Source organism: Caretta caretta, chromosome 15, assembly GCF_965140235.1.
Source record: "Caretta caretta isolate rCarCar2 chromosome 15, rCarCar1.hap1, whole genome shotgun sequence".
NCBI classification, from domain to species: Eukaryota; Metazoa; Chordata; order Testudines; family Cheloniidae; genus Caretta; species Caretta caretta.
In genome coordinates, this window is record NC_134220.1 from 29,435,149 (window position 1) to 29,461,196 (window position 26,048).

A 26,048-nucleotide genomic window follows, 5' to 3' on the forward strand; every position below is an offset into this window, starting at 1 on the left:
ACATAAGAATCTGGCTTGTGACATACATCCCCACATTCATCATCACCGAGTCTGGCCCTATAGGTCAGCCGCAAAGCCCTATAGGTCAGTACCCCCTTCTCAGCGACAGCTGTTTACTGACATTGACTCCCCTGTAATATACTGTACACAACGTTCGGAGGCTTGCACTGGCCAGTCATCTGCTTTGAAATGCTGATCACAAGCTGACTATGCGTATGGACGTTACTCAAGAGATAGTGGAAACCTCACTTGTAAAGAAAAAAATGTTTATTTTCCTCACAAGAAGCACATGTAACATACAGTACACTTTTACCAACAAAAGTAAAAAAAAAAAAAAAAAGTGCATTATGCATCCCCTACTGCAAATGTACAGTACAAAAGATACTGCATATTTAAATATAAAAACCAGAATCAAGAAATACAATGAAATAAAAAGAACACTGTTATCATAAGAGTACAGCAATGCACTGAAACAGCGACTGGTTATTCACCCATTCATTCATGTCCGCAGCTTATCTAACAAGGGTGGTAACTATTCATGGGCCCTAGGTCAAGTCTCAGGCAAGGAGAGCAGACCAAAGTCTGTGACATGAAGGGGCATATTATTTAGTTAAAGAACACACTGAGAAATGATGACCAAAACGGTGCTATTTCTAAAACAAGGAACAAAAAAAGCATACGCTGGAAATAAGGTGCCAGTCTGTGCATTTCAGATTTGATGTTGGAGTGTTCCTTGGCTTAGATCATGCCTGTAACTCTTCCAAGTGTAACGATGGCCTTCCATCTTTGGAATGTCTTGTCAAGCCCTCCCTTGCCTGCACTGTCTGCAGCAATGCAGAGATAAATCATAAGCGATGAGGCCAGGGCAACGGAAGCTGGAATTTATGTGGGATCCATTTACAAAGCCCATCGTTTTACCCATACACATAACAAAGGAAAACTGATTAGCAGTTCTGAGATCAGGGACCATCAGAGTTATACAGGAATCATACACGCAAATAGTAATGGTCTTACTTACACTGAAACATCAAAGCACCAAGACAAAACAGCAAAACAGCAGCGTTTACCAGCTCAGCATAAATACACAGTATTTGTAAACTATTATTAAGGCACTCAATTGTAAAAGAACAATTACAATACATAGGAGAGAAAGAAAACAACTATATTTTCATGCATCGAGACTAACAACCCTGCAAGCACTGCATTTTTTGGCTACAAAATCTTTGAATTGGCATGCTATAGCCTCTACGCATATATTGACTTAAAAAAAATTAAAAATAAACTACATGTATCAACAGTATTGTGTTGCACTAAGCAGCAATGGATCTTCAAGTTTGATAAGCTACATTATGTGTGTGGTGACACAGTTATGTTCCACAAAATAACGGAGTCTGTGTGATTTTTTTTTTCCAATCACAATATGGGCATTGTAGTCAACTGAAAACTAAACTACCACAGCAGTAGTTTGTATGTAGCAGAGTTTGGCAGGTCATAGAAGAAGAAAACAGGAAGGAAATAGGTTTGTTCACTTGTATTGTTAAAACAACTTGGACATTTTCAGAAGTTCTTCAAGTCTAAGCACCTATTAAGCTTCTCTCTTAGTACAAGCTACAATGGGTTGGCCAACAAATGTCAAATTGGGCATACGTGGCAATGACCTTGTGAACAAAGGCAATGTGTATTAATATACTGCAGTGTCTTACTGCCTGGGGTTGGTTCCCTACTGGCAGTTAGTGCTGTGAAAAGTGCATGTCCCCACCCCAAGAAAATAGATGGAATTACAGCTCACTGGCAGTGGGGATGGGAACAGTAGGTGTTAAGGCATCTTCACAAGGCAGCAGCCAATTCACAGGTGCAAAACAACCTGCAGAAACAAATGGCCACATCTGTGTGTGTCACTCCTGCCATTCTTGGAAACAGGCAATTACACAGGGGATTTTCAGAAGCACTCATCATTGGCCTGCCTCTACGCCCATTGAAATCAACAGTTAAGACTCCCATTGACTTCAGTGGGAGCAATTAGACCAGAGATCAGCACTTTTAACAATCCTCGTCTAACCTAGCCCATGTGTTGTATGCACACATGTGTGATCTGCACACACAACTGGGAGAATTACAAATATCACCACACTCACTTCTTTTTGCATGCAAAATTTGGACCTAAGTGACCATCTCTCCACAAGAGAAGCACAAGATCTTGCTTAATAACACTGTGGAGTCCTAGCCATGAGGAGTTAACTATCTGCTTTATCCTACAGTGACACTATTAGGGATCCTTTAGGGTTATCTGGATAAAGAGGGCTAGCAAAAATCCACGGGAAAATAGAAATTAAATAAAATAACTAGGTCAAATTCTGCCTTGCAGATCCAGCTTCAATGGAACAGCATGGGTGTAAATAAGGGCAGTCTTTGTCCAACTGTGTCAGATGGGAAAGGGCCTCTCCTCGGGAAAGAAGACTGTCAGTGTGAACAGGTGCACAAATTTGCAGACAGGAAGAATCCAAACAACTGTGCAACTGGCTTTAGCACAATGTTGTGGTTTGGATGGAGTTGGTGAACAGATTAACAGCTTTCAAAAATACCTTAGCTGATAATTTCAGCATGGGCTAATAGGCTCTGAAGAAACCCTTTGCCGCCATGCAATAATCAAGCACAGTGCTATGGCTTTAGCCATGCTCACAACCACCCCTCCTTCCCAATCCATCTTTTACAAATAAAACCTAAGTAAGAACAACTAAAAGACAAGTAATAAAAATATATGGAATACACTACAGTAGATATGGACCTGGAAACGCACCCATGATGCTTTGACATTAGGCACATAATAACAACATTAATATTTTAGATATACCACCACACCCCAGATACAGCGAAACTGAAATGTCACAACTGGGGAGGGAAGGGGGGCATGCGTCAGTGAATTCACAGTGTATTGAAGTGATCTAGTCAGTATTGATTTCCAAGATGCACAAAAGGGTGGGTTCAGTGAAAAGAACCACACCAAGAACCAACGACAATCACAGCATCAAAGGAAGTGTCCATGCTAAATCCACTTCTGAAGGTTTATAGCCAGACAATAACACAAACATTGCAGCTAAGGGAAGGTCCAACTCTAACAATGACATCAGTTTCCCGACACTAGAAAACGTGGATTACAAAATATTTCACGTCCTCCGAGATATTGCCATTGTGTGCCTTGCTTAAGAAGCTTTTGCTTCTTTCACACATGAAATGGCAAATTTGCCATATGCTCAAGATGTATATATATTTTTGACCCCTCTATCAAAAGATAAATATTTATCTACTGCTTCCCAGCCCATATTTCTCCTGTTTTTAGTACAAAATTGGGGGAGTTACTGAAAAAAAAAAAAAAAAAGGAATCCTTGGTATTCTAAACAGTGGAAACCAAGGGACACTTCCCAAATGGGTACTCAAACATTTTAAATGGCAGGTTGTAGGATCTGCTGTTCAAAGTTGCACTCTTCACTTTCCATCCCCATCTGAAAGACTTTATCCAGCAACGGCTCTGCAAACGCAGATTTTTAAAAAAACAGCTCAGACTCACATGGACCTGGTTGTTAAAACCACGGACCACAACAAATCCATAGTTTGTTGTCACCACACTTTAAATTTCACTGTGACACCAAAGTTAGTCTAACACATGGAATTCAGGCATTTTTGAAAATTTAGGAGCCTAAGTCCCATTTTTAAAAGCGCTTAAGTCACTTAAATCTAAATCCAACTGATACGCAATGGGACTCAGACTCCTCAGTGACTGAGGCACTTTTGAAAATTATATCCTAAATTTGGCAAAAATGTATCTCCCAGAGTTTTGGAGGTTTTTTTAAATGTGTTTTTTCTACCAGGCTGGCAAATGCATTCTACCACAATGTGTTACACACCCTAGAGGCAAAGGGCCTCCTTTGAGGCACGTTGCACCTGGCAGGGGCGGGAAGTCAATGGTACAACAGTGTTTATCTGAAATCGTTCTGTAATAAACGGTCACTGGGTGTGACGACAACGACCCACAAATGAATATGGGGCTGGTTACCATGATGCTGGGAGTGCTCCTTTGTTGAGGGACAGCATTTTAGGGCTAACCTGGGTTATCTGTGTGTCCAACCGGCCTATCTCTGGAAGTGGCTCAAACAGATTTCTTATAATCTCACTCACTCATTTTGATCATCCCCATTTTTACTTGAATTCTGTTTCATCATCAAGGGCTGAATCCTGAGGTCTGTGCCCAAGATTATACAGCCCCCCCCATTGCCTGAATGAGAACTAAGTGGAAATGGAGTGTTTCTGAGTTGGCCATAAACCTCCAACAGAAACTAGTACCAAGCAGCTGATGAAAAAAGAACGGCCTATACAGCCAATGGCGCTGCTCTAAGAGGTAATCCTGCACAACTGAAGCCACTGACTTCAGAGGGTATAGGACTGAGCCCTAAATGCCTTACCATATCAGAAATCTAGCTAGCAGTACCATGTAGAAGACTTAATGATTGTTTAACACTATGGAAACTAACCTAGCTCTCCACTTTTCCTTCCTTTCTGAGATATTGCAATATTCCATTTAGGCTAGGCTAGTGAAACTACTGCCTCCTCCTTGCACTGGCCCCAAACTCTGCCCTTGGATGAGTGTGTAAGATCAGGGAAGCCCAGGGGAGCACCACACGTTCACCCGAGAGCAGAATTTGCACTTCTGTTGTCATCAGGAGGAGACCATCACTGAAATTAACCTGTGCATCCCAGACAATATGTACTATAAACGAACAAGAGCAGGAATACTCATCCTCCCGCACTGCTTCCGGATGATGAAAAAATAAACCCTTTGGATGTTACTCAATGTGGGGACTTCTAAAAAGCTTCAGAGCTCAGTGACAACCATACACCTTCCTGAGATAACCTGCTGCTGCTTTGCATTTCTGCTGCAAACTCCAGGATGCAAGAAATGTTCTACCAAATAAACTAACTTATCTCCCCAGGTTTCAAACGTACAGAATGACAATAAAGCCTGCCCTCTGTAGGATGAGACAGGTCAGTCGTCTTTTCATCTGCAATGCATGCCATCAACAGTCTGATAAAGCAGGGCTTCCAAAACACAAGTGCTACACCACTGACTCCAGCATCACACACATTTCACAATGGTTCATGGTCACCTACTGGCCAGGCTTGTCATTATTACTGGGATAACTATAAAACCACAACAAGAGCAACAATACCTGAAGAACAAGATATTTCTCCACTTTAACAGAAACCTTGAAAACACACAACCTAGATGTCATTCTGTTATTAACACAAGACACTGTGACAGCTAACCCTGATTATACAGTAAAGAGGAACTATCGGGTCAGCAGATCACGCAGTCAATAAAACAACAGCTCTACACTTTTTCACTTGACTTCATAGTTAGAGTTACTCAGTACAGTAAAGCCTACACCTCAACACTCTTTTGGATCTTTACAGTTGATGTCATAGGAATGCTTTTCAAAAAACTTTAAATATCCTGGAATAAGCCTTAAAAAAATCAACACAGAAATCAGCAAGAACAGAGGTAGAGTTTATGTTGCCATCTACAGGTTTTTCCACAAGTGGCTGTTTAAACTAGAGACTTGTGCTATGTTTGTTTTGCAAAATAAAAAAAAATTTAAAATGCCATGACTTTTGTTGAGACTTTGAAACAATATTTTCAGCATTTTTTTACATTATATATATGTTAACACAACTATACTTGGCAAACAGTACTGGGAATATTGTCCTATAGGAACAGTAGGCAGTTCACACACCACGTCCTCTTCCAAGCCATGCAATGTTTTTTTTCACTGTGCTATTCACCCATGTCAGTTATGTCCCTCTTTCTCCCCACTTACTGCACAAGGAAGGGGGTAAAGACGTGGCATCAGCTGAACTATTTTGTTTCAGATGATAAAATGGCATTGGGTTCAGGCAATAAATGCTGATTTTAAAAAAACAACACATACACCAGAACGTGTCAACTTTTGCCCTTCCAAAGTGTGCTCTTCAAGTTTCCTGTGGCTGAATTTGCTAGCAGTTTGGAGCTTACGTCCACACTCCTCAGAGAGGATTGTGACTCACAAAGCATGGAAGACTCACTCAATTTGGCCTCTTTTGAGTTCATTACTGTTGACACGTCCATGTCACTCGATAAGTCCTCGGAGGACAAGTTAAGACACCCTAGCTTGGCAAGAGAATTGGATCTCTTCAGAGGGGAAGAAACAGTCAAACCAGCAAGTCGTAGCCTGGTTTCGATTTCCTGAGTACGTTGTTTTACCAGGCCGGGTTTCCCATGCACACTGTGTATGCTGTCGCTACTAGAACTGCGTGTCAAGTTGGAACTCCTGGAAGATGATGGCGTATAGCATATGGTCTTCAGAAAGTCCTTTGTGTAACTGCTCATGTGTTCTAGCCTGCACAGGACAGGTGTGGAGGTTTTCTGAGAGAGTCCCTGTAAGGGGTTTTTGGCCTCTAACTTCTCCACATCATTCTCTCTGGATATTAAAGGTGCTGGACCCAGAAGAGATACTGGGCCTCGGTGCAAAGCCAAATCTTGGTTTTCCTCTGGTATACTAGCATCAATTCTGCTCAGGGAGCTCTCTCTTACCAGTGACGAGGATTCTGATGGCACACTCTTCAGACGCTCCAGTTCTTTGGTATGCTTCCTAACTAAACCAGCTTTTTGAAGCTGAATAAGAGATTCTTGATGCTGCATCAAATAACTGTTTGTGGTTGGCTTTTCCAGATCTTTACTAAACAGCAAGTACTTCAGGTCCTTCGTTGGTTTGACATCTTTTCTGGATGGAGACTCTTCCTTCATCACTTCTGTATTCAGAGGGCTCTTCTCACAGTGGGAATTTCTCCTGGCAAGCAGTGCTTTGACAGATGTTTTTGGTGCATCTTTTGGCTTTTCAGAAATATTGCAATGCTGATCCACCACGGATTTGCAGGTGCCACCTTCCAAAACACTAGTTCCCTGCAGCAATGGAGGCAAGACATCATTTTTAGCCCTGATTACTTCCTCAGCCTGCGACTTGCTAGGCATTTGGTCCAACAAGTTAGAAGTCACATGGGAGAGGAGCGAAGGCTGAGTGCAGATTGTAGAACTGCAGCATGCGGCAGCTGGATTCAGCGTTTCACACTGCTCTCCAGAGGCTTCAGCGGATGCACTGGCTGAGGAATACATGCAGTCAGTGCATGACTGGTAGGAAGGCTTGACCTTACTGAGGATTCCAAATATGGCATCGCGCTATAAAAGGAAAGAATAGGCAATAAGAAGTCAGACAAACAATTTAGTGTGGATGCAGAATAGCAGAGTCAGGTTAGTTTAAAACAAGACAAATTTGCAGATTGAAAGGGAAGACACAGAACAATAGGAAACATTTTATTTATAAGGACTCCAAGGGACTTTAAAGGAAGCCCCTCTCCATTACTGCTGAAGTCTGGGCTCAGCAGTGGGAGTCAAGCCACGAGGATTCCCAGCTGACAGTGTTGGAGGAAACCAACCATTTCAAGTGATGGTCATGAAAGGCGGCTCCCCTGAGAGGTTTATAGCATGTTCACGTAGCTGCATGCTCTCTTTGGTGGCTGGCTCCACACAAGCAAAGCGATGTTCAGAAGCACTTCTACAAGGAAAGGCTCAGCATGGAGACAGGCGCTACTACAGGAGCCTTCACTTCCAAACCAAATTACATCATACTCTTAGGACGTGGAGAGTTGTCTCATGCACACGGTGTCGGGTGTTACTAATCATCTACGTTTAAGCCCATACGCACCTCGAACTCCTCTGGGCAGCTCCTCTTGCTGTTGTTGTTATTCAAGTTCTCTCTGTTCAGTAAGTTCTCCTCCTTGTGCACAGACAAGCGCCGCTTCCACCTCTCCACGGGATTTTCCTCCCTGATGCTTTCCTTTCCCAGATCCGCCTGGCTGGGCACACTCCTCCCCTTTGGCATGCTGGACTCCAACTTCTTCACTTCCTTCTCGCAGAAACTTCTCAGCTCTGCCAATGGTTCCACTTTGTCCTTAGCCTTCATTGTCTCTGCCACAGCCTCAGGAGGGATTGGGGGAGGCTGATCCACCAGCAAATTGGCCTGCTCCGAAAGTACGTCTCGCTCCAGATCCTCCACCTGGAAAAATATTTCCCTGTCACCAGGCAGCTTGTTCTCCAGCAGCGAGTCAGACAGGCGTCGGAAGCAGTAGTGAAACCCCCCGGCCTCCATATTGGCTCTGTTGTCCAAGTACGTGGACTGTGAAGGTGCGTCCAGGTCAGATAGGCGGTTTTCTAGATCGATGTCTAAGCTATCGAGCAGGAAGTCACTGGGCCCCGTAGAATCATCTGCATTCTGGGGTAGATTGCTCTCTGCTTGCTGCTTCCACAGCTTGTTATGACGCTGTTTGCTGGGGAGAAAAATAAAAGGCACAAATTACTACAATCAAACACTCAGCAGCTGTTGTATGTAAATGCATCACAGTGCCCTGCCCCATACAAGTCACGCCCCTCAGAAACCTTTGGAGGAAACATGCAATCCCAGCAGATCACCCACTACAGAGGACAGTGGCAACACAGGGCAGAGGAGCAGGATGTACGAAGCAGTCAGGCTCTGGTCTAAACAAGGGAACAAATGGCTGGGTCATTACGTAAGATTCAAGGGAAGAAAAACAACAGCAACCAAAGTCCTCAAGAATCAGGTGACTGTGATTTAAATGGCATTGATCACATCCGCAGTTAGCTGTGATGGAAATGAAGGCGATATGCACATAATGAAGAAACAGAAACAAAGTCCCCCAGAAATTATGCAGCAGCTGAAAGCATCCGGATCAAGTGCACACAAAACATGTACCAGAGTCACTCGAGTATAACTTAAACAAGATGCTCAGCAACAACCAACTAAGGGCCGAATCCAGTTGTTCTCGCTCAGAAAGACTTCCTCAACTTCAGGACTTTGTCCTATGTATGTCTATGCAGCCTCAGGAACTCAGTCAGCTCCAGGCATGGGAGCCCAGCCACCCAATGAGCTCGCTGGGCCCAATACCCCTTACTCAGTCATTGTGCTCCTTGAGTGGACAGAAGAGCCAACAGATCACCATTTAAGCCTTGTAGCAACAGTAGCACAGTGGCACCTCGATGTGTTTGTTCCATGGCAGCAGCTGCGCCAGACCGCTTCCTGTAGCAGCCCTAGCTGCAAACCGCGCCTGAAACAGCTACTAAAACATTGACCAAAAACTGCCTTCTCTTCCCGTTTTTCACAAAATTGTGCCCCCCCTTTCCAAGCAACTCTGATAATTTTTAACTTATTTGCCCAGCATAGGCCCCACATGCGCGTACACACAACTGCAAATTGCTAATCCTGCTTTGTGAGACATCCTACTCTGCAACAGGCTCTTTTCGTTTCCTTGCAAGTCACCTTCTCATTCCACCCATCACCTTACCTTGCATCTAAAATCCCTTCATATTCCAGCAGCTGTTTCATGAAGCCTGCATTTGGTCTTGCAATGCTGCGTTTTTGCTTCACGTAATTATAGGCTTTTTCCAAAGACCAGCCAAATTCCTTCATTGCATAAGCTATAACTGTAGAGGCAGACCGGCTAACACCCATTTTGCAGTGTACCAGACACTTAGAGTGATTTTTCCTAGAGAGGAAGGCAAAAAATAAGAAAAACTATATCTCAAATCCTTTTGTTTATTAAGTTTTACTATCACAGGTTTATATGGTGCATGGATGGTCATTTGTTCACCTTACCGAGCCAACGTCACAGCTCAGAGGGAGTGAATTGGTTTGGGTTAAATGGTCCAAGAAAATAAACTCTCAAGGAAAGTTAGAATTTGGAGAAGTGTGACACCCCCTAACCACTCTCCTCTCACGCCAACCACACTGCTATTTCAGATACTATCCAAAGCTCCCTTTATCTGCATGTCCCTGTCTTTGGAGATGTGGACCGAACAGGCGTGGTGGGTTCCCTACCAAACCCCCCTGCACTGTTCACTGCACATTAGGGCTTCTGTATCACCTGTGCCCTGGAGGGTGGAGTGACTGAATGAAAATCACAGAGCAAGAAGTCTGACAAATAAAGAGACTTCCTCAGAGAGGTTGGTGCAATCCGAAGAGCAAGTAACAGGGTTGGAGGCCCAGCGGGGCCTGGCAAGAAGGCCCTTATGCCAGGTCCCCATCTTCAAAGGTGGAGGCAAGGCAACTGAATGATGGATCACACATGGGAATAAATGTCTCCTGCTATGTATTTATGAACCTCAACGCCTATTACATCACCTGACAGAATTGTGCCACAATCTGTCAGGGATGGGACCTCCACAGCTTCAGATGCAGTTCCTTACTTTTTGAGCCCATTATTAATCCTGGCAATGTGGCTGATGGACAAAATCAAATTCAATCGCTAGTTACACCCCTGCAACCCTAATGATTTGGTCCTTACTTAGGGCAGGATTTGGCCGATTAATGAAAGACGCCAAATTAACCAGGTGTCACTGTCCAGCTACCCCATGCAGATCCGAATGAAGAAAAGCCCATCAAGTTACAAGCCACACGCTGAAACCTCAGCAGAATGTGAGTGGTTCATGTCACTAACTGTAGCTGGGAGCCATTGCTCTGCTTATTCTATCACAGACAAAATTCAAGGATTTCAAAATGTTTTACTTCATCAGAAGGACCCTTAGGGGCTCTTGAATCTTTTAGGGCGTTAGGTGCAAACACAAACAGAATGTAGCTTCATTACTGGAAACAAACAAACATTCTGTTTTTAAAAAGGGAAACAAAAAAGCAAGTTGAACAAGGCGCCGAAGATAAAATCTCAGCACGATTGTGACTGGTTGTGAAGGGGTTAATGATTAACCACTGACGGGAACAGATGTGGTATTTGGGCATTCCAGGGGCCCGAGGGAACTCCCTTTTCAAAGGCCTTTGCGAGAGCAGGGATCCCAGAAACCTCTTCAGCGCCTCACAAAGAGCCCAGCAATTAAGCAGCAAAGGGACAGCTACTTAATTGGCTTGGTAGAGCTACTTAACTGACATGGCAGTAAAGGCACTGAATGAGTTATTGTGCCAAACCTAGGGACAGCGAGCTGGGAGCACGAAGGAGTCCAGCAGAACTGGCTGCTGAGGATAGAGTCAAAGCCAGAACAGATGCATGGACACTGTTCAGGACTTCTCCGAAAGCAATGAGTTTCCAGTACTAGACAGCAGGGTGGTTACTTCCCTATTGAATACACTTCTCAAATGGGAAGCACAGCTCTGTGACAAACAGGGAATTCAGAGGGAGGCAGGTTTCAAAAAGCTTCTGCAAATGGTTCCATATCGTCTGCTGAAATGCTATTCAGCAGCATGCCGAGGCACAACACTATCCTTACAATAGCCACGGTACTGGTGAGGGAGCTCCCTCGCCCCCTGCTGGAGGAAGCGCCTCAGTGTCATGCAAGGACTCGACATCACTCCACAGATTCCGATGACAGGTTCTTATCCCGGCCTCCGATGTCCCCAAGCACTGACTCGCTCATCTCCATCCACTTACTTGGCTTTATTTATGAAATGATATGCCTCATTCCAGTGAGCCAGGAGGTCTGTCGTCTCCTCGTCATACACCCGGATATTATGATACGCGAACAGACCAGGAAAAAAATTATCGATCTCCCTGGTGACATTTAAAATGTAGTAGACGCTGCAGGATGCAAAAGGAAACAAAGGCAGAGAGTTTACTTATCACAGCCCTGGAAGGGGAACTGGAATTCATGTGATAAACCATACACAACCCAGTGTAACATGGGTGCTCTTACTGCATGGGACGATCAGCAGCCCTTAGATCAGCTCTAAGCCCTCCGCTTCCGATTAAATCAGCTGGAGTTCTACATGTGAGGGACTAGCTGAATCGAGCCCCCAGCTCATCTCTCTCTACTATTATGGTCCCATGTAAAGATGGAGAACAGAGGAAAAATGACTTGCCCACTCTACCAATGGGGAAGCTGAGGGAGAGAGAGGTGCCGAAACTTGATCCAAGTCTCTCAATGAATCAACGGCAGTGCTAGGAAAAGAACCTGGGAGTCCTGATTCTCAAACTTGTGCTTTCGTAACAAGCTCATCCTTTCTTCCTTCTTCCAACCAGAAATATGAAATGAAAGTTGCATCATTTTACTCTACTTCTGCAGGATATAACAGCAGGATTTTTATAATACAATTGGCGTATACTGGGAGAGAATGCATGCCCATATTAAGTTATTATTTCATATAATTCAGACAAATCAATAGCACATGATATTTATTCAAGGATTTGTCCAGCTTTGACTTTTAAAAATAGATTTCAAGGATACCATCACTACAGATCAAAGGATTAATGTGCTAGTTGTTTTACTTATTCAAAAGTGTTCAGACATCTGTTCCCAAGGACTACCGTTTAAACATCTTTATTCCTGCTGTTGAGCAATAACTTTTCAGAGTCTCATTATAGGGGCTGACATGTGTCCTGGGCAAGCAGCAAGTATTTATACACAAAATTCCCATTGGCCTAAAACACGTAAAGCAAATAAAGCCAAGAAGTGATGTCGTGATGAGAGTTCACTGACACACACGACTGCAGCCACCTGTCTGCACTAGTGGAATGGAGAACAATTCACACAACTCTGCTCATCTCCAGGCAGTTTTTCACCATTTGGATAAGAGCTTTACCCCAAATACTGTAATGCGTAATCTTCTGAAGTATTTGGGAATTCACACCTCAGACAACAATAAGCTTGCTCAGTATTAACTAGACTCCTATAGAGGATTTGTCTTCCCTAGATCTCAAGGCACTTTACAAATGAGGACAAATATTATCTCCATTGTACAGGTGGGAAAACTGAGATAGAAAGAGAGGAACCATCTGGTCCAAGGTCACTACTGAGAACAGAAGGCAAGTGTCCCAATCCTGTGCCCTATCCACTGAAGTATGGCCTGCACGTATCATATTTCATTTCACAGGACACCCGAACACGCAACTGAAAACAAGTGATTTGAGGATTTAAGAGTCTAACGTGTAACAGCCGACATTAAGTAGCGGAAAGGGCCAGTACTCACCCCGAGCCTTGAAGCTCTTCCAGGTTGGAGGCATTCCACTCAGACCCCTAGGATACAAGTCACACACACACAGAGTAAGCCTTGGTTCTGCTGGGCACTGTACAGTCACTGATCAAACACTGTGCTCTTTGCAATCTGGGCAGTATTTTCTCAGGAGCACTAAACTAAAACATAGGCAATGGTTTCTGAAAAGAGTATAACAGGACATGAGGGTCTAGGGCCTTGTATAACAATGCAGAGGTATTCTGCTGACTCATCCTAGCAACCGGGCCAGACTGGTCCTATTAGCTACAACCCAAGAGTATAAAATGTTGAGAGTCTCTCTGAGGCAAGAGGAAGGTAGGGGGAGAGAGAGAGGGGTCAGTCTGCAGGAAGAAACCCTAGGAAGCTCAGGCTGAGGTTTATTATTTATATTACAGAGCACATACAGGTCCCAAACAAAATACACCTAGAAAGAGTCCCTGCCCTGAACAGCTTACAACCATAGAATTATAGAAATGAGGCCTGGAAGGGACCTCAAGAAGTCATCCAGTCCAGCCCCCTGTGGTGAGGCAGGACCAAATAAACTTAGACCATCCCTGACAGGTGTTCCTTGTTAAGCTATGGCTCTTGACCTGACTTATGACATAGGAAGCTTTTGGGCTAATATATATTAGCAGGAAAGAGTAAAAAGTGTGTGCCCGACCCTAGGTGGGCACATCAGGATTAGAGGCTGGTGTAAACTGTACTGTCACCTCCCACTTACAGTGTACTCCACTGACTACCTTCTTCTAGCAGTATTTTTCATGGGTCCCAAGAGTTTGAGAGTATGATCGCACTACTGACTTTCTTATTATATGTATCTGTTTTTTGTTCAGTAGCATTAATGCTTTGGTTTATCTGGATGATAAATACAACTTTTATGTTCATATTCCCGTGATTCATCAATCCCACCTGTTACATAATTTACGTAGCCACGAAGGGAAAGAACCTGTTAACTGTGACCGGTGCACTTTGCACCTCAGGTAATTTCAGGCTGCACTGTCCAACCTGATCTAAGCAACCTCCAGCGATGGGGATTCTACAACTTCCCTTGGAAGCAGCTTAACTACCGTTATAGGCAGAATTTTCTTCCTAATATCTAACCTAAATCTCCCTTGCTGCAGATTAAGCCCATTACTATTAGCCTGGAGAACAACAGATCACACTCCTCTTTACAACAGTCCTTAATATATCTGAAGATTGTTCTCAGGCCCCCCTCCCTGACAGTCTTCTTTTCTCAAGACTAACCGGGCCCAGTTTGTTTAACCTTCCCTCACAAGTCAGGGTTTCTAAACCTTTGATTATTTTTGTTGCTCTCCTCTGGACTCTCTCCAGTTTGTCCATGTTTCCTAGAGTGCGGCGCCCAGAATTGGACACAGTTCTCCAGCTGAGGCCTCACCAGGGCTGAGCAGAGCGGGACAATGACCTCCCAGGTCTTACATACGACACTCCTGTTAACATGCCCCAGAACGATATTAGCCTTTTTTGCAACCACATCATATTGTTGGCTGAACAGGCCTAAACAGGCCAGACAGACAAAGGGCAAGAGACAGAGAATATTATTATTCCTATTCTACAGATCCCTAAAACTGAAGCACAAGATTAAGTAACTTGCCCAAGGTCACAGAGTGGAGCTTTCACAGATCCAGGGAAAGAACCCAGATCTCCTGAGTCCCAAAGCTGTGCCTTAGCCACAAAACCATCCCTCCTCTAAACTGAGGAAGCGTTAGGCCTATTACTTAAAGAAAACGACAGAGATGGCACGTTTGGACAACATGCGTGCAGTGTGTTAGGAGCACAGTGGGAATGTTCCCAGATTACAAAGTAATAATAAGCAGGATTTCAATCAAGAAAGTTCACAAAGAGCGATCCTATGAAGGGGACCGAACGGAAAAGAAGATGGGATGTGGGACACTAAGGATGCATCTCCAGGTTGCCTGTTCAGATCCAATCTCAGCTGGTAGTGAGCAGCACTGGATCTGCTCGCTTACTTGCACGAAGTGAGTTAGACAGTCTCAGGGTGGTTCCTAGCACATCACAAAACCCACCACAAATGAACATTCCCTCTTTTCAAGATCATAAATTGCATAGGAAAACCAATCAGACATTCTGCAAAATAAAGTGGTCGTTATCAGAGTTCCCTCTAATTTTTTAAGTCCATGTGCGGAATGAATTTTGTGATGTGCACCGATATGGAAGCGATGCATATCGGTGCACATAACACAGTTCATGTGGTGGGGGTGGGGCCGAGGAGTTTGGCGTGTGAGAGGGGGCTCAGGGCTGGGGTAGATGGTTGGAGTGTGGGGGATGAGGGTTCTGGCTGGGGGTGTGGGCTCTGGGGATGAGTGGGTGAGATGGCCCCTAAAAGCCATGGGAGAAATTACTGCAGAGGTACATGTACAACACATTGCCTGGAGAACAAAGAGGATTTTAAAATATGATTCACCCTCAGAGGCCTATTTCCTCTGAGTCTATCGTGGAAAAGATGACACTGCTACAAAGTGCAGAATTGCTCCCGTCTCAATTAAATCTTTGTTCTGGATGGCAACTTCCAGTTTTGTTTGGAGTACCACCTAGTGGCAAGAGATTACAAGAAACTCATCCCCGCTCTGAGCCTGTTCATAGGCTGAACAAGCAAATCACCTTCCAAACTGATGATTTATATAAAGCCAGCCACATAGAATCATAGAATAACAGAGTTGGAAGGGACCTCTGGAGGCCATCTAGTCCAACCCCCTGCCCAGAGCAGGACCAATCCCAACTAAATCATCCCAGCCAGGGCTTTGTCAAGCCTGATCTTAAAAACTTCTAAGGAAGGGGATTCCACCACCTCCCTAGGTAACGCATTCCTGTGTTTCACCACCCTCCTAGTGAAAAAGTTTTTCCTAATATCCAACCTAAATCTCCCGCACTGCAACTTGAGACCATTACTCCTTGTTCTGTCATCTGCTATCACTGAGAATAGTCTAGATCCATCCTCTTTGGATCCACCTTTCAGGTAGTTAAAAGCAGCTATCAAATCCCCCCTCATTCTTCTCTTCCGTAGACTGAACAATCCCAGTTCCCTCAGCCTCTCCTCATAAGTCATGTGTTCCAGTCCCCTAATCATTTTTGTTGCCCTTTGCTGGACTCTCTCCAATTTATCCACATCCTTCTTGAAGTGTGGGGCCCAAAACTGGACACAGTACTCCAGATGAGGCCTCACCAATGTAGAATAGAGGGGAACGATCACGTCCCTCGATCTGCTGGCAATGCCCCTACTTATACACCCCAAAATGCCATTGGCCTTCTTGGCAACAAGGGCACACTGTTGACTCATATCCAGCTTCTCGTCCACTGTCACCCCTAGGTCCTTCTCTGCAGAACTGCTGCCGAGCCATTCGGTCCCTAGTCTGTAGCGGTGCATTGGATTCTTCCGTCCTAAGTGCAGGACTCTGCACTTGTCCTTGTTGAACCTCATCAGATTTCTTTTGGCCCAATCCTCCAATTTGTCTAGGTCCCTCTGTATCCTATCCCTCCCCTCCAGCGTATCTACCTCTCCTCCCAGTTTAGTGTCATCCGCAAACTTGCTGAGGGTGCAATCCACACCATCCTCCAGATCATTTATGAAGATATTGAACAAAACCGGCCCCAGGACCGACCCTTGGGGCACTCCGCTAGATACCGGCTGCCAACTAGACATGGAGCCATTGATTATCTACATGGTAGGCACTTTGACTCTCTTAGTGTATTATCATTACCTTTGATTCAGCAAGGCAAAAATAGAGGGCACATAACTGGTACATTTGGACTGTGTCATGATCTAGGTCCTTATCCCGTCTTAAAGAAAAATGACTCCTTTTATTCCTAGAAATATGAAATAAATCCATAAAAGGCAGCCTTTCCTGTTCACAGTGCACCCAAGAAACAGGAGCACAAACATCAGGGCAGGAACACCATTTTATTCAATCTACTTACTTCCAAAGCAGGGTAACAGGTTATTGTGCACATGGCAAAGTCACAGCAGTGGGAATAAATGATGAAAAGGGAAAGACGAAGCACTTCCTCAGAGCAGTTCTCAGGACGTGGGGGAAGGCTGTTTTCCCATGTACTGTATCAACCACTGGCAACCTCTTATTTATTTTCTTTTATTCATTAGAATAAGAAGCTCCCATACTAAGACTCTAGCCCCTGCCAATTATCTACAATTACAAAAGCAAAATGTCATTCAGCCAAATCACCCTCCTGCCTAGAAGCAGGTCCTCATCCAACATTACATGTGTTATGTGCGCCCCCGTACGTCAGTCTGCTCCTCAGCTCCTTTACTTCTCTTCAAAGGCCAGGTGAAACAAACATCCCCCCACAGCACGTCACCACATACAGGACCCTCCACCACGCCAGGCCCATGATGTGTGCTGCTCCTGAGCTGAGCTGGCCAGGAGAGGACCACTGATGCAGCTCATTCACTCACAGGGAGAGAAAGGATCAGGAAGGCACCCTGTCCCTCTTGCCAGCCCATCAGTGCAGCCCTGTGTGTTCAGAATGAAGGCTCAGATAGCAGAAAGAGCTGCTGGGATGTGGGCCTTTGGAAGTGACATAGGGAGAGGAAGGAAAGGAGGCCTATAGTTTCCTTGTATAATAGGCTAAACATTAGGCTACGGCACCTGCTGGTTTTTCTCCCCATTGCAGCCTTTATACCCAGTGCAGCTTGCCTGGAGCCCAGTGGTGGCTAGTGTTTGACTGATGCCCCCTCCTCACACCCAGCATAGCTTCTGACTCCGTGGCTTACCAGATACAGATGATCAAAAATTAGAGATGGTTTGTCCATCTGCCCCAGGATAAGCAGCATTTCATTGTCTATAAATTCCTTGAATTCTTTCAAGTTGCAATTCATCTGCTTCTCCAGTTCATTTCGTATCTGTGGGGCAGAAAATGACAAAGTATGCCACTTAGCAAATGATAGCATACCACCTAGATAGTGGGCTGTGCAGAATGATTGTCCACTTTTAAAAGGAGAGTGCCAATAAATTATACATACATGCATTAGAGAGAGAGAGAGAGACTATAGTCCACAGAGAAGTATGTAAATGCTTTCAGAGACAAATAACCTCAGTAAAAGGTCACGTGAGGCCCCAGATTCAGGCTTTGTAAATAAAGTTTCATGCAAAACCCAATATGAACAAAAAACTGTTCTGGTATTTTTCACTATGAAGCATTCCCCTGAAGTGCTCAACACCCTGCACTGTGCTAGCTCCGAAGAAACAAAAGCAAACCCCCCTAGAAACAAGAAGTGAAAAACAGCAGCATCATTGTGAAAAGGGAATTAGATCTTTTAAAGTTTCTCACTTTTAAGTTGGAAGGTAAGAACATTTTTAAGGTGTATAGATTTTCCTCTTTATCCCCTCCCTTTAAAAGCCAAACCTACCACAGCTTTCTACATTATAACACTGCATGTGAGTAACTCTAATAAAACAGAAGAATCTGACCATTTTCCGGGCAGCCTAAGAAGAAATGTTGGCAACCAATTTGTATGGCTTTTACCACTGCACAAAGCTCCAGGCAAGTTCACACTCAGGGTACATTGTGGGTCAGTTTCCAGGTTTCCTTATACCTTGGGCTCCGATAGGACCTCCCATCGGAGTATTTCAATCACTTGTTGTAAGGACTCTAAAAGCCCACTGTGAGGTTGATGATATCCTATTTTACAGATGGGAAAACTGAGGGGCAGAGAACAGAAATCTTATCCCAGGACATGGAGTGAATCTTGTAAGCACAGTGGAAATATATATCCTGAGGGTCCTGACTCCCAGTCCTCTCTGACCCTTATCCAGTGCTACCTCCCATACTCTGGACAACAACAGGAACCGAGTGGTCACAGGCCAGCAAATGGTCGGTTTTGCTTACTTCCTTGGAGGTCACATTTTCCAGGTCTTTGCTCATCATGATACTTCGGAGTTTGGCTTTAATGAACCGCTCTGTTCTTTCCCCCTCAGTTGGCCTGCAAAGGAAAATTAAAGGAACTATCCAGACAGGCATTTCACTGGGGCAGAAGGCCTCAGCGATGCTCTCTCTGTATAATGATACTCTTACATGGAGAAGGGATGGGAAAGACTCAAGTTAAACTGACACTGATGACAGAGGAAAACTTCACAAAAATATGTATGAACCAAAAGGAGATCAAACTATTGGAGAAATGAAAGGGAAAATGTGGGATTTATGAAGTGAATGAAGACATTCAAAATAAAACTCAGAACTGACTTGTCAACAAACAATGCTGGAGAATCAGGGCGTGTCGACTCCAGGTCCTGCATCGTGTTCCACTCATTGATGCAACTCTGGTCTGAACTGATGCAGCTTTCATAGTATGTGGCCCAGACCAGGGCCATTCCACCTGGGAAGTAATTGTACCTCCGTGCGACCTCACAAGCTTTGTGGAGGATCTGCAGGGCAGACCTGCAAATTTCAAAAGCAAAGAAGGGGAGAATGTGAGCATCATGGGGAGTAGGAGCACACAGAAGCCAGGGCCCTAGAGATTTTCAGCGGAGACTTATTTTCAACTTTGTTCCAACTTTGGTTTGGTTTGGTTTTTTGACAGCAGAAGGTTTGCTTTTTCCGATTTCAGACAGAGGAGTCACAAAACTCTAAACAGTATGGTTTGGATGTCCTCTTGTGATCTGGTAACCAACTGAACATACGACGAAATTCACCCCATGCAAGAGACCAGCACAAGGACTATGCACCACTTGGGTCCTGCTGGGTCTTAATCATTAGCTAACTTAAAAACTCAGACAAAAAATGTAAGAATGTGGACACTTCAAACCACCTCTACCAAGGAGTCGAAAAGCACATTTAACAGCATTCCTAGCCCCTGGCACACATCGAGAACAGAGCCCAGATTGGGTAATTTGTTTTTGCAAATTATAGCATTTAACTTTAAAAAAAATCTCTCAGTTCTGTAGATGTTATTACACTGAACACATTAACCACATCTGAAGCTGCTAACCGGAGGGGCAGAGTTTTAAAATGGCAGTAACAAGGGGTTTGTTTGTTTGTGTACCAAATAATCCCTACAATTACATCTTTTTCCATATCCACATCATTTCCCTATTAAATGTTACAAGAGCTCAGATTTCATAAACTTCAGTGCAGCCCACATAAAGTATGTGCTAAAATATATGCAATTTGTTACATATCAGAACAAGTCCCTTAAAAATCACCACCATTAAAGGCAATCTGTGGTCATAGCAGTCAGGGATTTCACGATATTCAAATATCCCCATTTTGCTGTTTTGGGATGTCTGTACACAGGTGGGTGTGATTATAAAAGCTCAGCCAACATAATCAAAAGCTGCAAAGTGAAACCCTGGGCTTCATGGAAAGTTATCAGACAGCAGGAACTCCAGGGCAACACTGCAGCAACAAAGAGCACTGGAATTTCCGTGAGACTGGCAAGAGCTCCTGAGATGCCCTCTTAAGATAGTTACAAAAATACAGAGAGCCAGTATGGGGTCTGCAGCCTGATTAATTCCATGTTCAACTCAGTTCTCATATTTAATCATCTTATTCATGGAATTTCCCTCAGTGCTTATACTAGAACAGAAGCATGTAATTTCCCATCAGGAAAATGGTATAGCACGCTCATTACTCCTTTCAGCATATTTACCTGCTGAGACAACCTGCTTTCTACAAATGGAATTTTTTTCTAAAGGTACTAAATAACAGCTATGTAAAACGCTAAATGCAGGTCTGTTTGTTTTTAAAAAAAGCTAACATAAATGATCATCTTTTTTTTTTTTTTAGTAAAACTAAATCAGCAACATACATACCACATAGCTTGTACAGAAACTGGTTTGAAGATATGCATCTTCCCTGCAGTGCTCACACTAAATCCACTAACAGAGAGAGAAGAAAAAGTCATACAATGCCCCCTTTTGCATTAGATGCTCCATTCAGCAAACCACCACTGTTTTCCTGCTAAGACAGTAACGCCCATGCTGCAAGGCAAAACAAATCATGGCCATTGCAGTACGTGTGGGCTGGCATTGACAGTTCACTAGAATCAGAAATGGGAATTTATGCAACCTGATTGTCTAACACAGCTCTTAATGTCCTTGCAAACAAGACTGTGAAGGGAAAAGTTTGCCCAAGCGCACTGCAATTAATTAAAATATTGCATATTTGTTTACTTTAAGAAATCACTAATAAGATCTAACACATTCTATCAGATAGCACAAGGATAGCAATAAGCAAAAATAAATGATCAATTAAATAGACTGGGTGAAAGAACCTAAATTTGAATTCTCCTTAAGTGTAAAAATGAAAGAGACTCTTAAAACAGCCCTCTAACAGGGCAAAATAAATCAACCCTAATATCCTCTGAGCTCTAACCTGAGCTATTAGGCTCTTGCGCTCTCTGACACTCAAATTCATCCTTCTAGACATTAAAATGTTTTTGTTTCGTACCCATCTCCATCAAGATGTATCTTGGTATCACTCCACAGGCGCAGGACCATCCCAATAGTGCAGCTTTTACTACCATGGAAAAGGAAAGAAGTGACAGCATTCAATGCTATTGGTATAAGGAGTTCAAATGCAGGACACAATAAGGTTACTTTCTACTGTTAATTCCGAGTAGATTTTGAATACTATTGTCATAAATATAAAGGGAAGGGTAAACACCTTTCTGTATACAGTGCTATAAAATCCCTCCTGGCCAGAGGCAACGTCCTGTTACCTGTAAAGGGTTAAGAAGCTCAGCTAACCTGGCTGGCACCTGACCCAAAGGACCAATAAGGGAACAAGATACTTTCAAATCTTGGGGGGGGGGGGGGGGGGCTTGTTTGTGCTCTTTGTTTACGTGGTTGTTCTCTCTTGGGACTGAGAGAGGCCAGATAGAAATCCATGTTCTCCACCCCATCCTAATCCAAGTCTCCAATATTGCAACCAGTATAGGTAAACCAGGGAAGGCGGATTAGTTTCTCTTTTGTTTTATGTGAATTTTCCCTGTGTTAAGAGGGAGGTTTATTCCTGTTTTCTGTAACTTTAAGGTTTTGCCCAGAGAGGGATCCTCTGTGTTTTGAATCTGGATACCCTGTAAAGTATTTTCCATCCTGATTTTACAGAGGTGATTCTTTTACCTTTTCTTTAATTAAAATTCTTCTTTTAAGAACCTGATTGATTTTTCATTGTTCTTAAGATCCAATGGTTGGGTCTGTGTTCACCTGTATAAATTGGTGAGGATTCTTATCAAGCCTTCCCGAGGAAAGGGGGTGTAGGGCTTGGGGGGATATTTTGGGGGAAGACGTCTCCAAGTGGGCTCTTTCCCTGGTCTTTGTGTAAGACACTTGGTGGTGGCAGCATGGGGTTCAAGGACAAGGCAAAGTTTGTACCTTGGGGAAGTTTTTAACCTAAAGCTGGTAAGAATAAGCTTAGGGGGTCTTTCATGCGGGTCCCCACATCTGCACCCTAGAGTTCAGAGTGGTGAAGGAACCCTGACAACTATGTATCTTTATTTAAAAACCTCACCTTCCTCTCTAGCAGCCCTCACTGCAACATCTAAGCTTATACATACAGTGTCTACACACACACACACACACTGTACAGCCATGCATGAAAATCTTCAGGGCTGCTCTGGCACCGGTGTGCTGGTTTTCAGTGACGGAGTAGCAACTTTTTAGAAGTAACAGTTACAATTTCCATCTCTTTCCCCCTCTCGCCAGAAGCCACATATCCTATCATAGGCCACCTTTGACCTTTACTTCATCTTCCCCACTAAAAGCCCAAAAGAAGGACAAGTCCCTCAATGAGTGGCACATAGACAGCAGGCACTCCAGCCCGTCAGGCACCTGTGTGTCCAGTTGTCTGGACCCTTAATGGGCTGTTTGTGGGGTTTTCATTGAATCACTTTGACTGGAGTAAGGGGTTAAGGGGGTTTTATGAGTTTATCTAATCCAAAAAAGTACTTCTGTACGAGAGAAGAAATCTGTCAAGAAAACTAGACCATGATGCGGACCAGACGCTTTCAACTAGTAAATAATTAAGCTGCCAAGATATTAAACTTTTAAAGGAAATGAGCATGTATGCATCAGCCAGTCTGTAAAGAATTCAGAATGATTATTTTTTTAAAATCATAACCATTGATACAACAGACCAAATTAGCCAACCGGCTAATTTCAGTGCACATGTGGGCAGTGCGCACTTCAGAGCCTTCCAAGAAAACGTGTGTATCAGTACAAAAGCCCCACGCTAGTAACTCAGAATGGCGATAGCCAAGGACTCTCATTCCAGCCTCAACACAGGATCCAGGGCTGCTTGGGTAAAACTGCCATTACTGATGGACACTGGTTTGTACTGAAAGGTTTTCTTTAATCTAATCTACAAAGACATAAGGTCCTTAGTCCCTCCTGTGCCTTTGACACATGGGGCACACCAGTTCCTCCACTGAGGATGGTCACTCATTAGCTGTGGTACTTCTTCCCACGTGATGCCAACAGATTCAATACCATCTTGTCACTGTCTTCTGCCAGTTCTCCTTTGGCCTTCCTCGCTTTCTCTTCCCTCTCTTGGGCACCCAATGCAATGCTTGCGGAGCATGGCTCCCATCTCTCATACGATATACATGTCCCTGCCTCCTGAGCCTTCTTTCTTTGACGATCTTTTCTACATGTGCAGCTCTGTCAGCTTCCTTAGTCTCGCAGGGATCATTGTAAATGAAGAGAATGCCCTACCCAGAGTTCTGGGCTGCTCTGGGATATCTGCCAGGGCTATTTCCCAGGTTACCCCCTCATTTTGCACTAGTAACCACCAATAGAAATTATTTCAAAATCAGTCCATCTTAGTTTTGGACAAGATGTAGCAAACATTCCTAGACTTTCTATAATGCAGACTAATGTTTCATTCTGTAGTGCTGGGTTAGGAGCTCCTCTACCCCTCTGACAGCACTTAACAACAGTGGGAAGTATAGCACCAAAGCAAGTAAGAACGAACTTCATAGCCAGGAACAGCCAGTGGGTTTACTGTCAATGAAAACATTTTCTTACTGTATATTATATTAGTATATATACTCCCTCCTAACACATATCTACCCTCTTCACTTATAGTACAGAAAAATCCACTCTGATTTATTAGAAGACAAGGGAAAACGTTTAAAAAAACCCTACATTTTGGCTATTCCTTGAGTATAGTCAAGTGTAATATGACAGAGGGCTAGTGGTCTGAATACAGAACTAGGAGCTTAGAAGTCCTGACTCTCTACCACACATTCCGCCTGTGTCCTTGGGCAAGTAATGACTTCTCTGCCTCTGTTTCTTCATCTATAAAATGAGGAGAACACAAGGATTCTGAGGGTTACTTAATATTTTATGGGGCTTTGGAAATAGTAAACACTCTTATCAGGAGATGGGTCTGTATCCCAGACAGAACACAGAACTCAAATTTGGGAAAAGCTAGACATAAATCCCTAATCTCTCAGCAGTTTGGGTTTGTTTATTCTTTGCAGGAGCTTTATGCTATTTAGAAATTAAAGCAGATCCATCACTGTCCAACTCCAGGACATTAACAACATTTTGGGTCTGATTTGAAAGAGTGGCCTTCAGTTTTGCAGCTCTAAGTAGCTGCAGACACATTTTGGGGCCATTAGACATCTAGCTACCTTAACCGGCTGCAGATCAGTCAGATGCCACAGTGCTATGAAAGGACTGTGCACACAGTACTTTGCCCTGAGCTGTTTGCAGGGCTGCAATGCAGCCGAAGAGTTGAAGGCCTTTACAACATCAGGTCCTTCATCTTTATGGGAATCAGGTGACTTTATAGTACAACAGAGAGAATGTCCTGTTCAAGCAACACCGTGGCACACAAGAAGTCTCCCAGACGTACCTTTCTTTGCTGGAAAAGTCCACTCCCAGTAAAATGTTTTCTTCTGTGTCTTGCCGCCCACTGCTATACACGACCACCATGTATCTGACTCGGTCTGTCCACATGCTTTCCAAGCGTACAGCCTAAAACAGGGCAACACAGCTCTGCAAACCTGCTGTCAATGACCATTATTGCCATTAATGTTAGAGTTCATTATTTGTGTTGCAGTCGGGCCCAAAGGCCCCAGTCAGCATAGGGCTCTGTGGCGTTAGCTGCTGCAGAAACACATAGGAAGACACAGTCCATCCGCTCTCTGCACACATTTAGCCACTAGTTTAACCAAAAGCCTATAGGAGGGGAGGGGAGGGAAGGGGCACAGTGGAAGTGCAGTTTCTTTGCCTAGATTACCAGTGTCCATTCTCAAGCTTGTTAAAAGATGAAGTCTGAGGGGAAAATAAACTGGGATTTTTTAAAAATGTAGGTTAAGTAGGAAAGTTGATAAAAGTACCAATCTTGCATTGGACTGGGGTATAGGAAGGTACTAAGAGGGCTCTTCCATCGTTACCTTTTATGATTTTTACACTGCAGTGTCACAGTGACCCTACCTCGGGTAATTCACGAGGCCTTTCCCTTCTGATGTGATATTTCATATCCTCTACATGTGTGGCTGTCTGCATTACTCAGACAGGCAGGGTTTTAATAAAAGATTCTTTACCTTCTTTAAAAGGGAAGCGTGGCCCTGTTAGAAATACCAGTGATCATGGTGCTATTTTACAGAGCTATTTCAGACTCCTCCGGCTGAAAGAAGGGCAGAAACGGCAGACCCTCTTACCAATTTGATTCTGTCCTCACAGCGCAGAAGGTTGATCATCACTTGAAGGTGCTGGGGCAAGTCACCTACAGAGATGATTGGGAAATAATCAACAGATGTTGCCATGGTCCCTACTTAGTGCACTAAGCTCTGCATGTCCTCCTGATGTATAGAGAAACTTAAATTCCTGTAACTAGAGAAAATTTGGGAAGCCATTCAAGCCTCAGACTCTCAGAGCATTCTTAAGATGATAACGACAGAATTGAGTTTCCCTGGATACCAGGCTAATTAGTCTGTCATGGGACCTGGACATT

General features: G+C 43.8%; 1 protein-coding gene across 3 annotated transcripts in view; it reads right to left on the bottom strand.

The window, feature by feature from the left end:
- Positions 1-249: 249 nt before the first annotated feature.
- SSH1 (slingshot protein phosphatase 1) overlaps positions 250-26,048 on the bottom strand; it is a 65,008-nt gene continuing 39,209 nt past the window's right edge. For 2 of the 3 annotated variants that reach the window (XM_048821559.2, XM_075120107.1), the window contains 12 exons: positions 25,756-25,820; positions 24,945-25,066; positions 21,534-21,602; positions 20,897-20,962; positions 19,329-19,523; positions 18,975-19,068; positions 17,860-17,988; positions 13,071-13,117; positions 11,536-11,682; positions 9,445-9,645; positions 7,791-8,412; positions 250-7,264 (listed from right to left, as the gene is read on the bottom strand). In XM_048821559.2, the coding sequence (XP_048677516.1) occupies positions 5,993-7,264; positions 7,791-8,412; positions 9,445-9,645; positions 11,536-11,682; positions 13,071-13,117; positions 17,860-17,988; positions 18,975-19,068; positions 19,329-19,523; positions 20,897-20,962; positions 21,534-21,602; positions 24,945-25,066; positions 25,756-25,820 (3,029 nt within the window). In that variant the 3' untranslated portion in view covers positions 250-5,992. Of the gene's footprint in view, positions 7,265-7,790; positions 8,413-9,444; positions 9,646-11,535; positions 11,683-13,070; positions 13,118-17,859; positions 17,989-18,974; positions 19,069-19,328; positions 19,524-20,896; positions 20,963-21,533; positions 21,603-24,944; positions 25,099-25,755; positions 25,821-26,048 lie in introns of those variants that run through there. The other variant, XM_075120108.1, reaches the window with a different exon arrangement.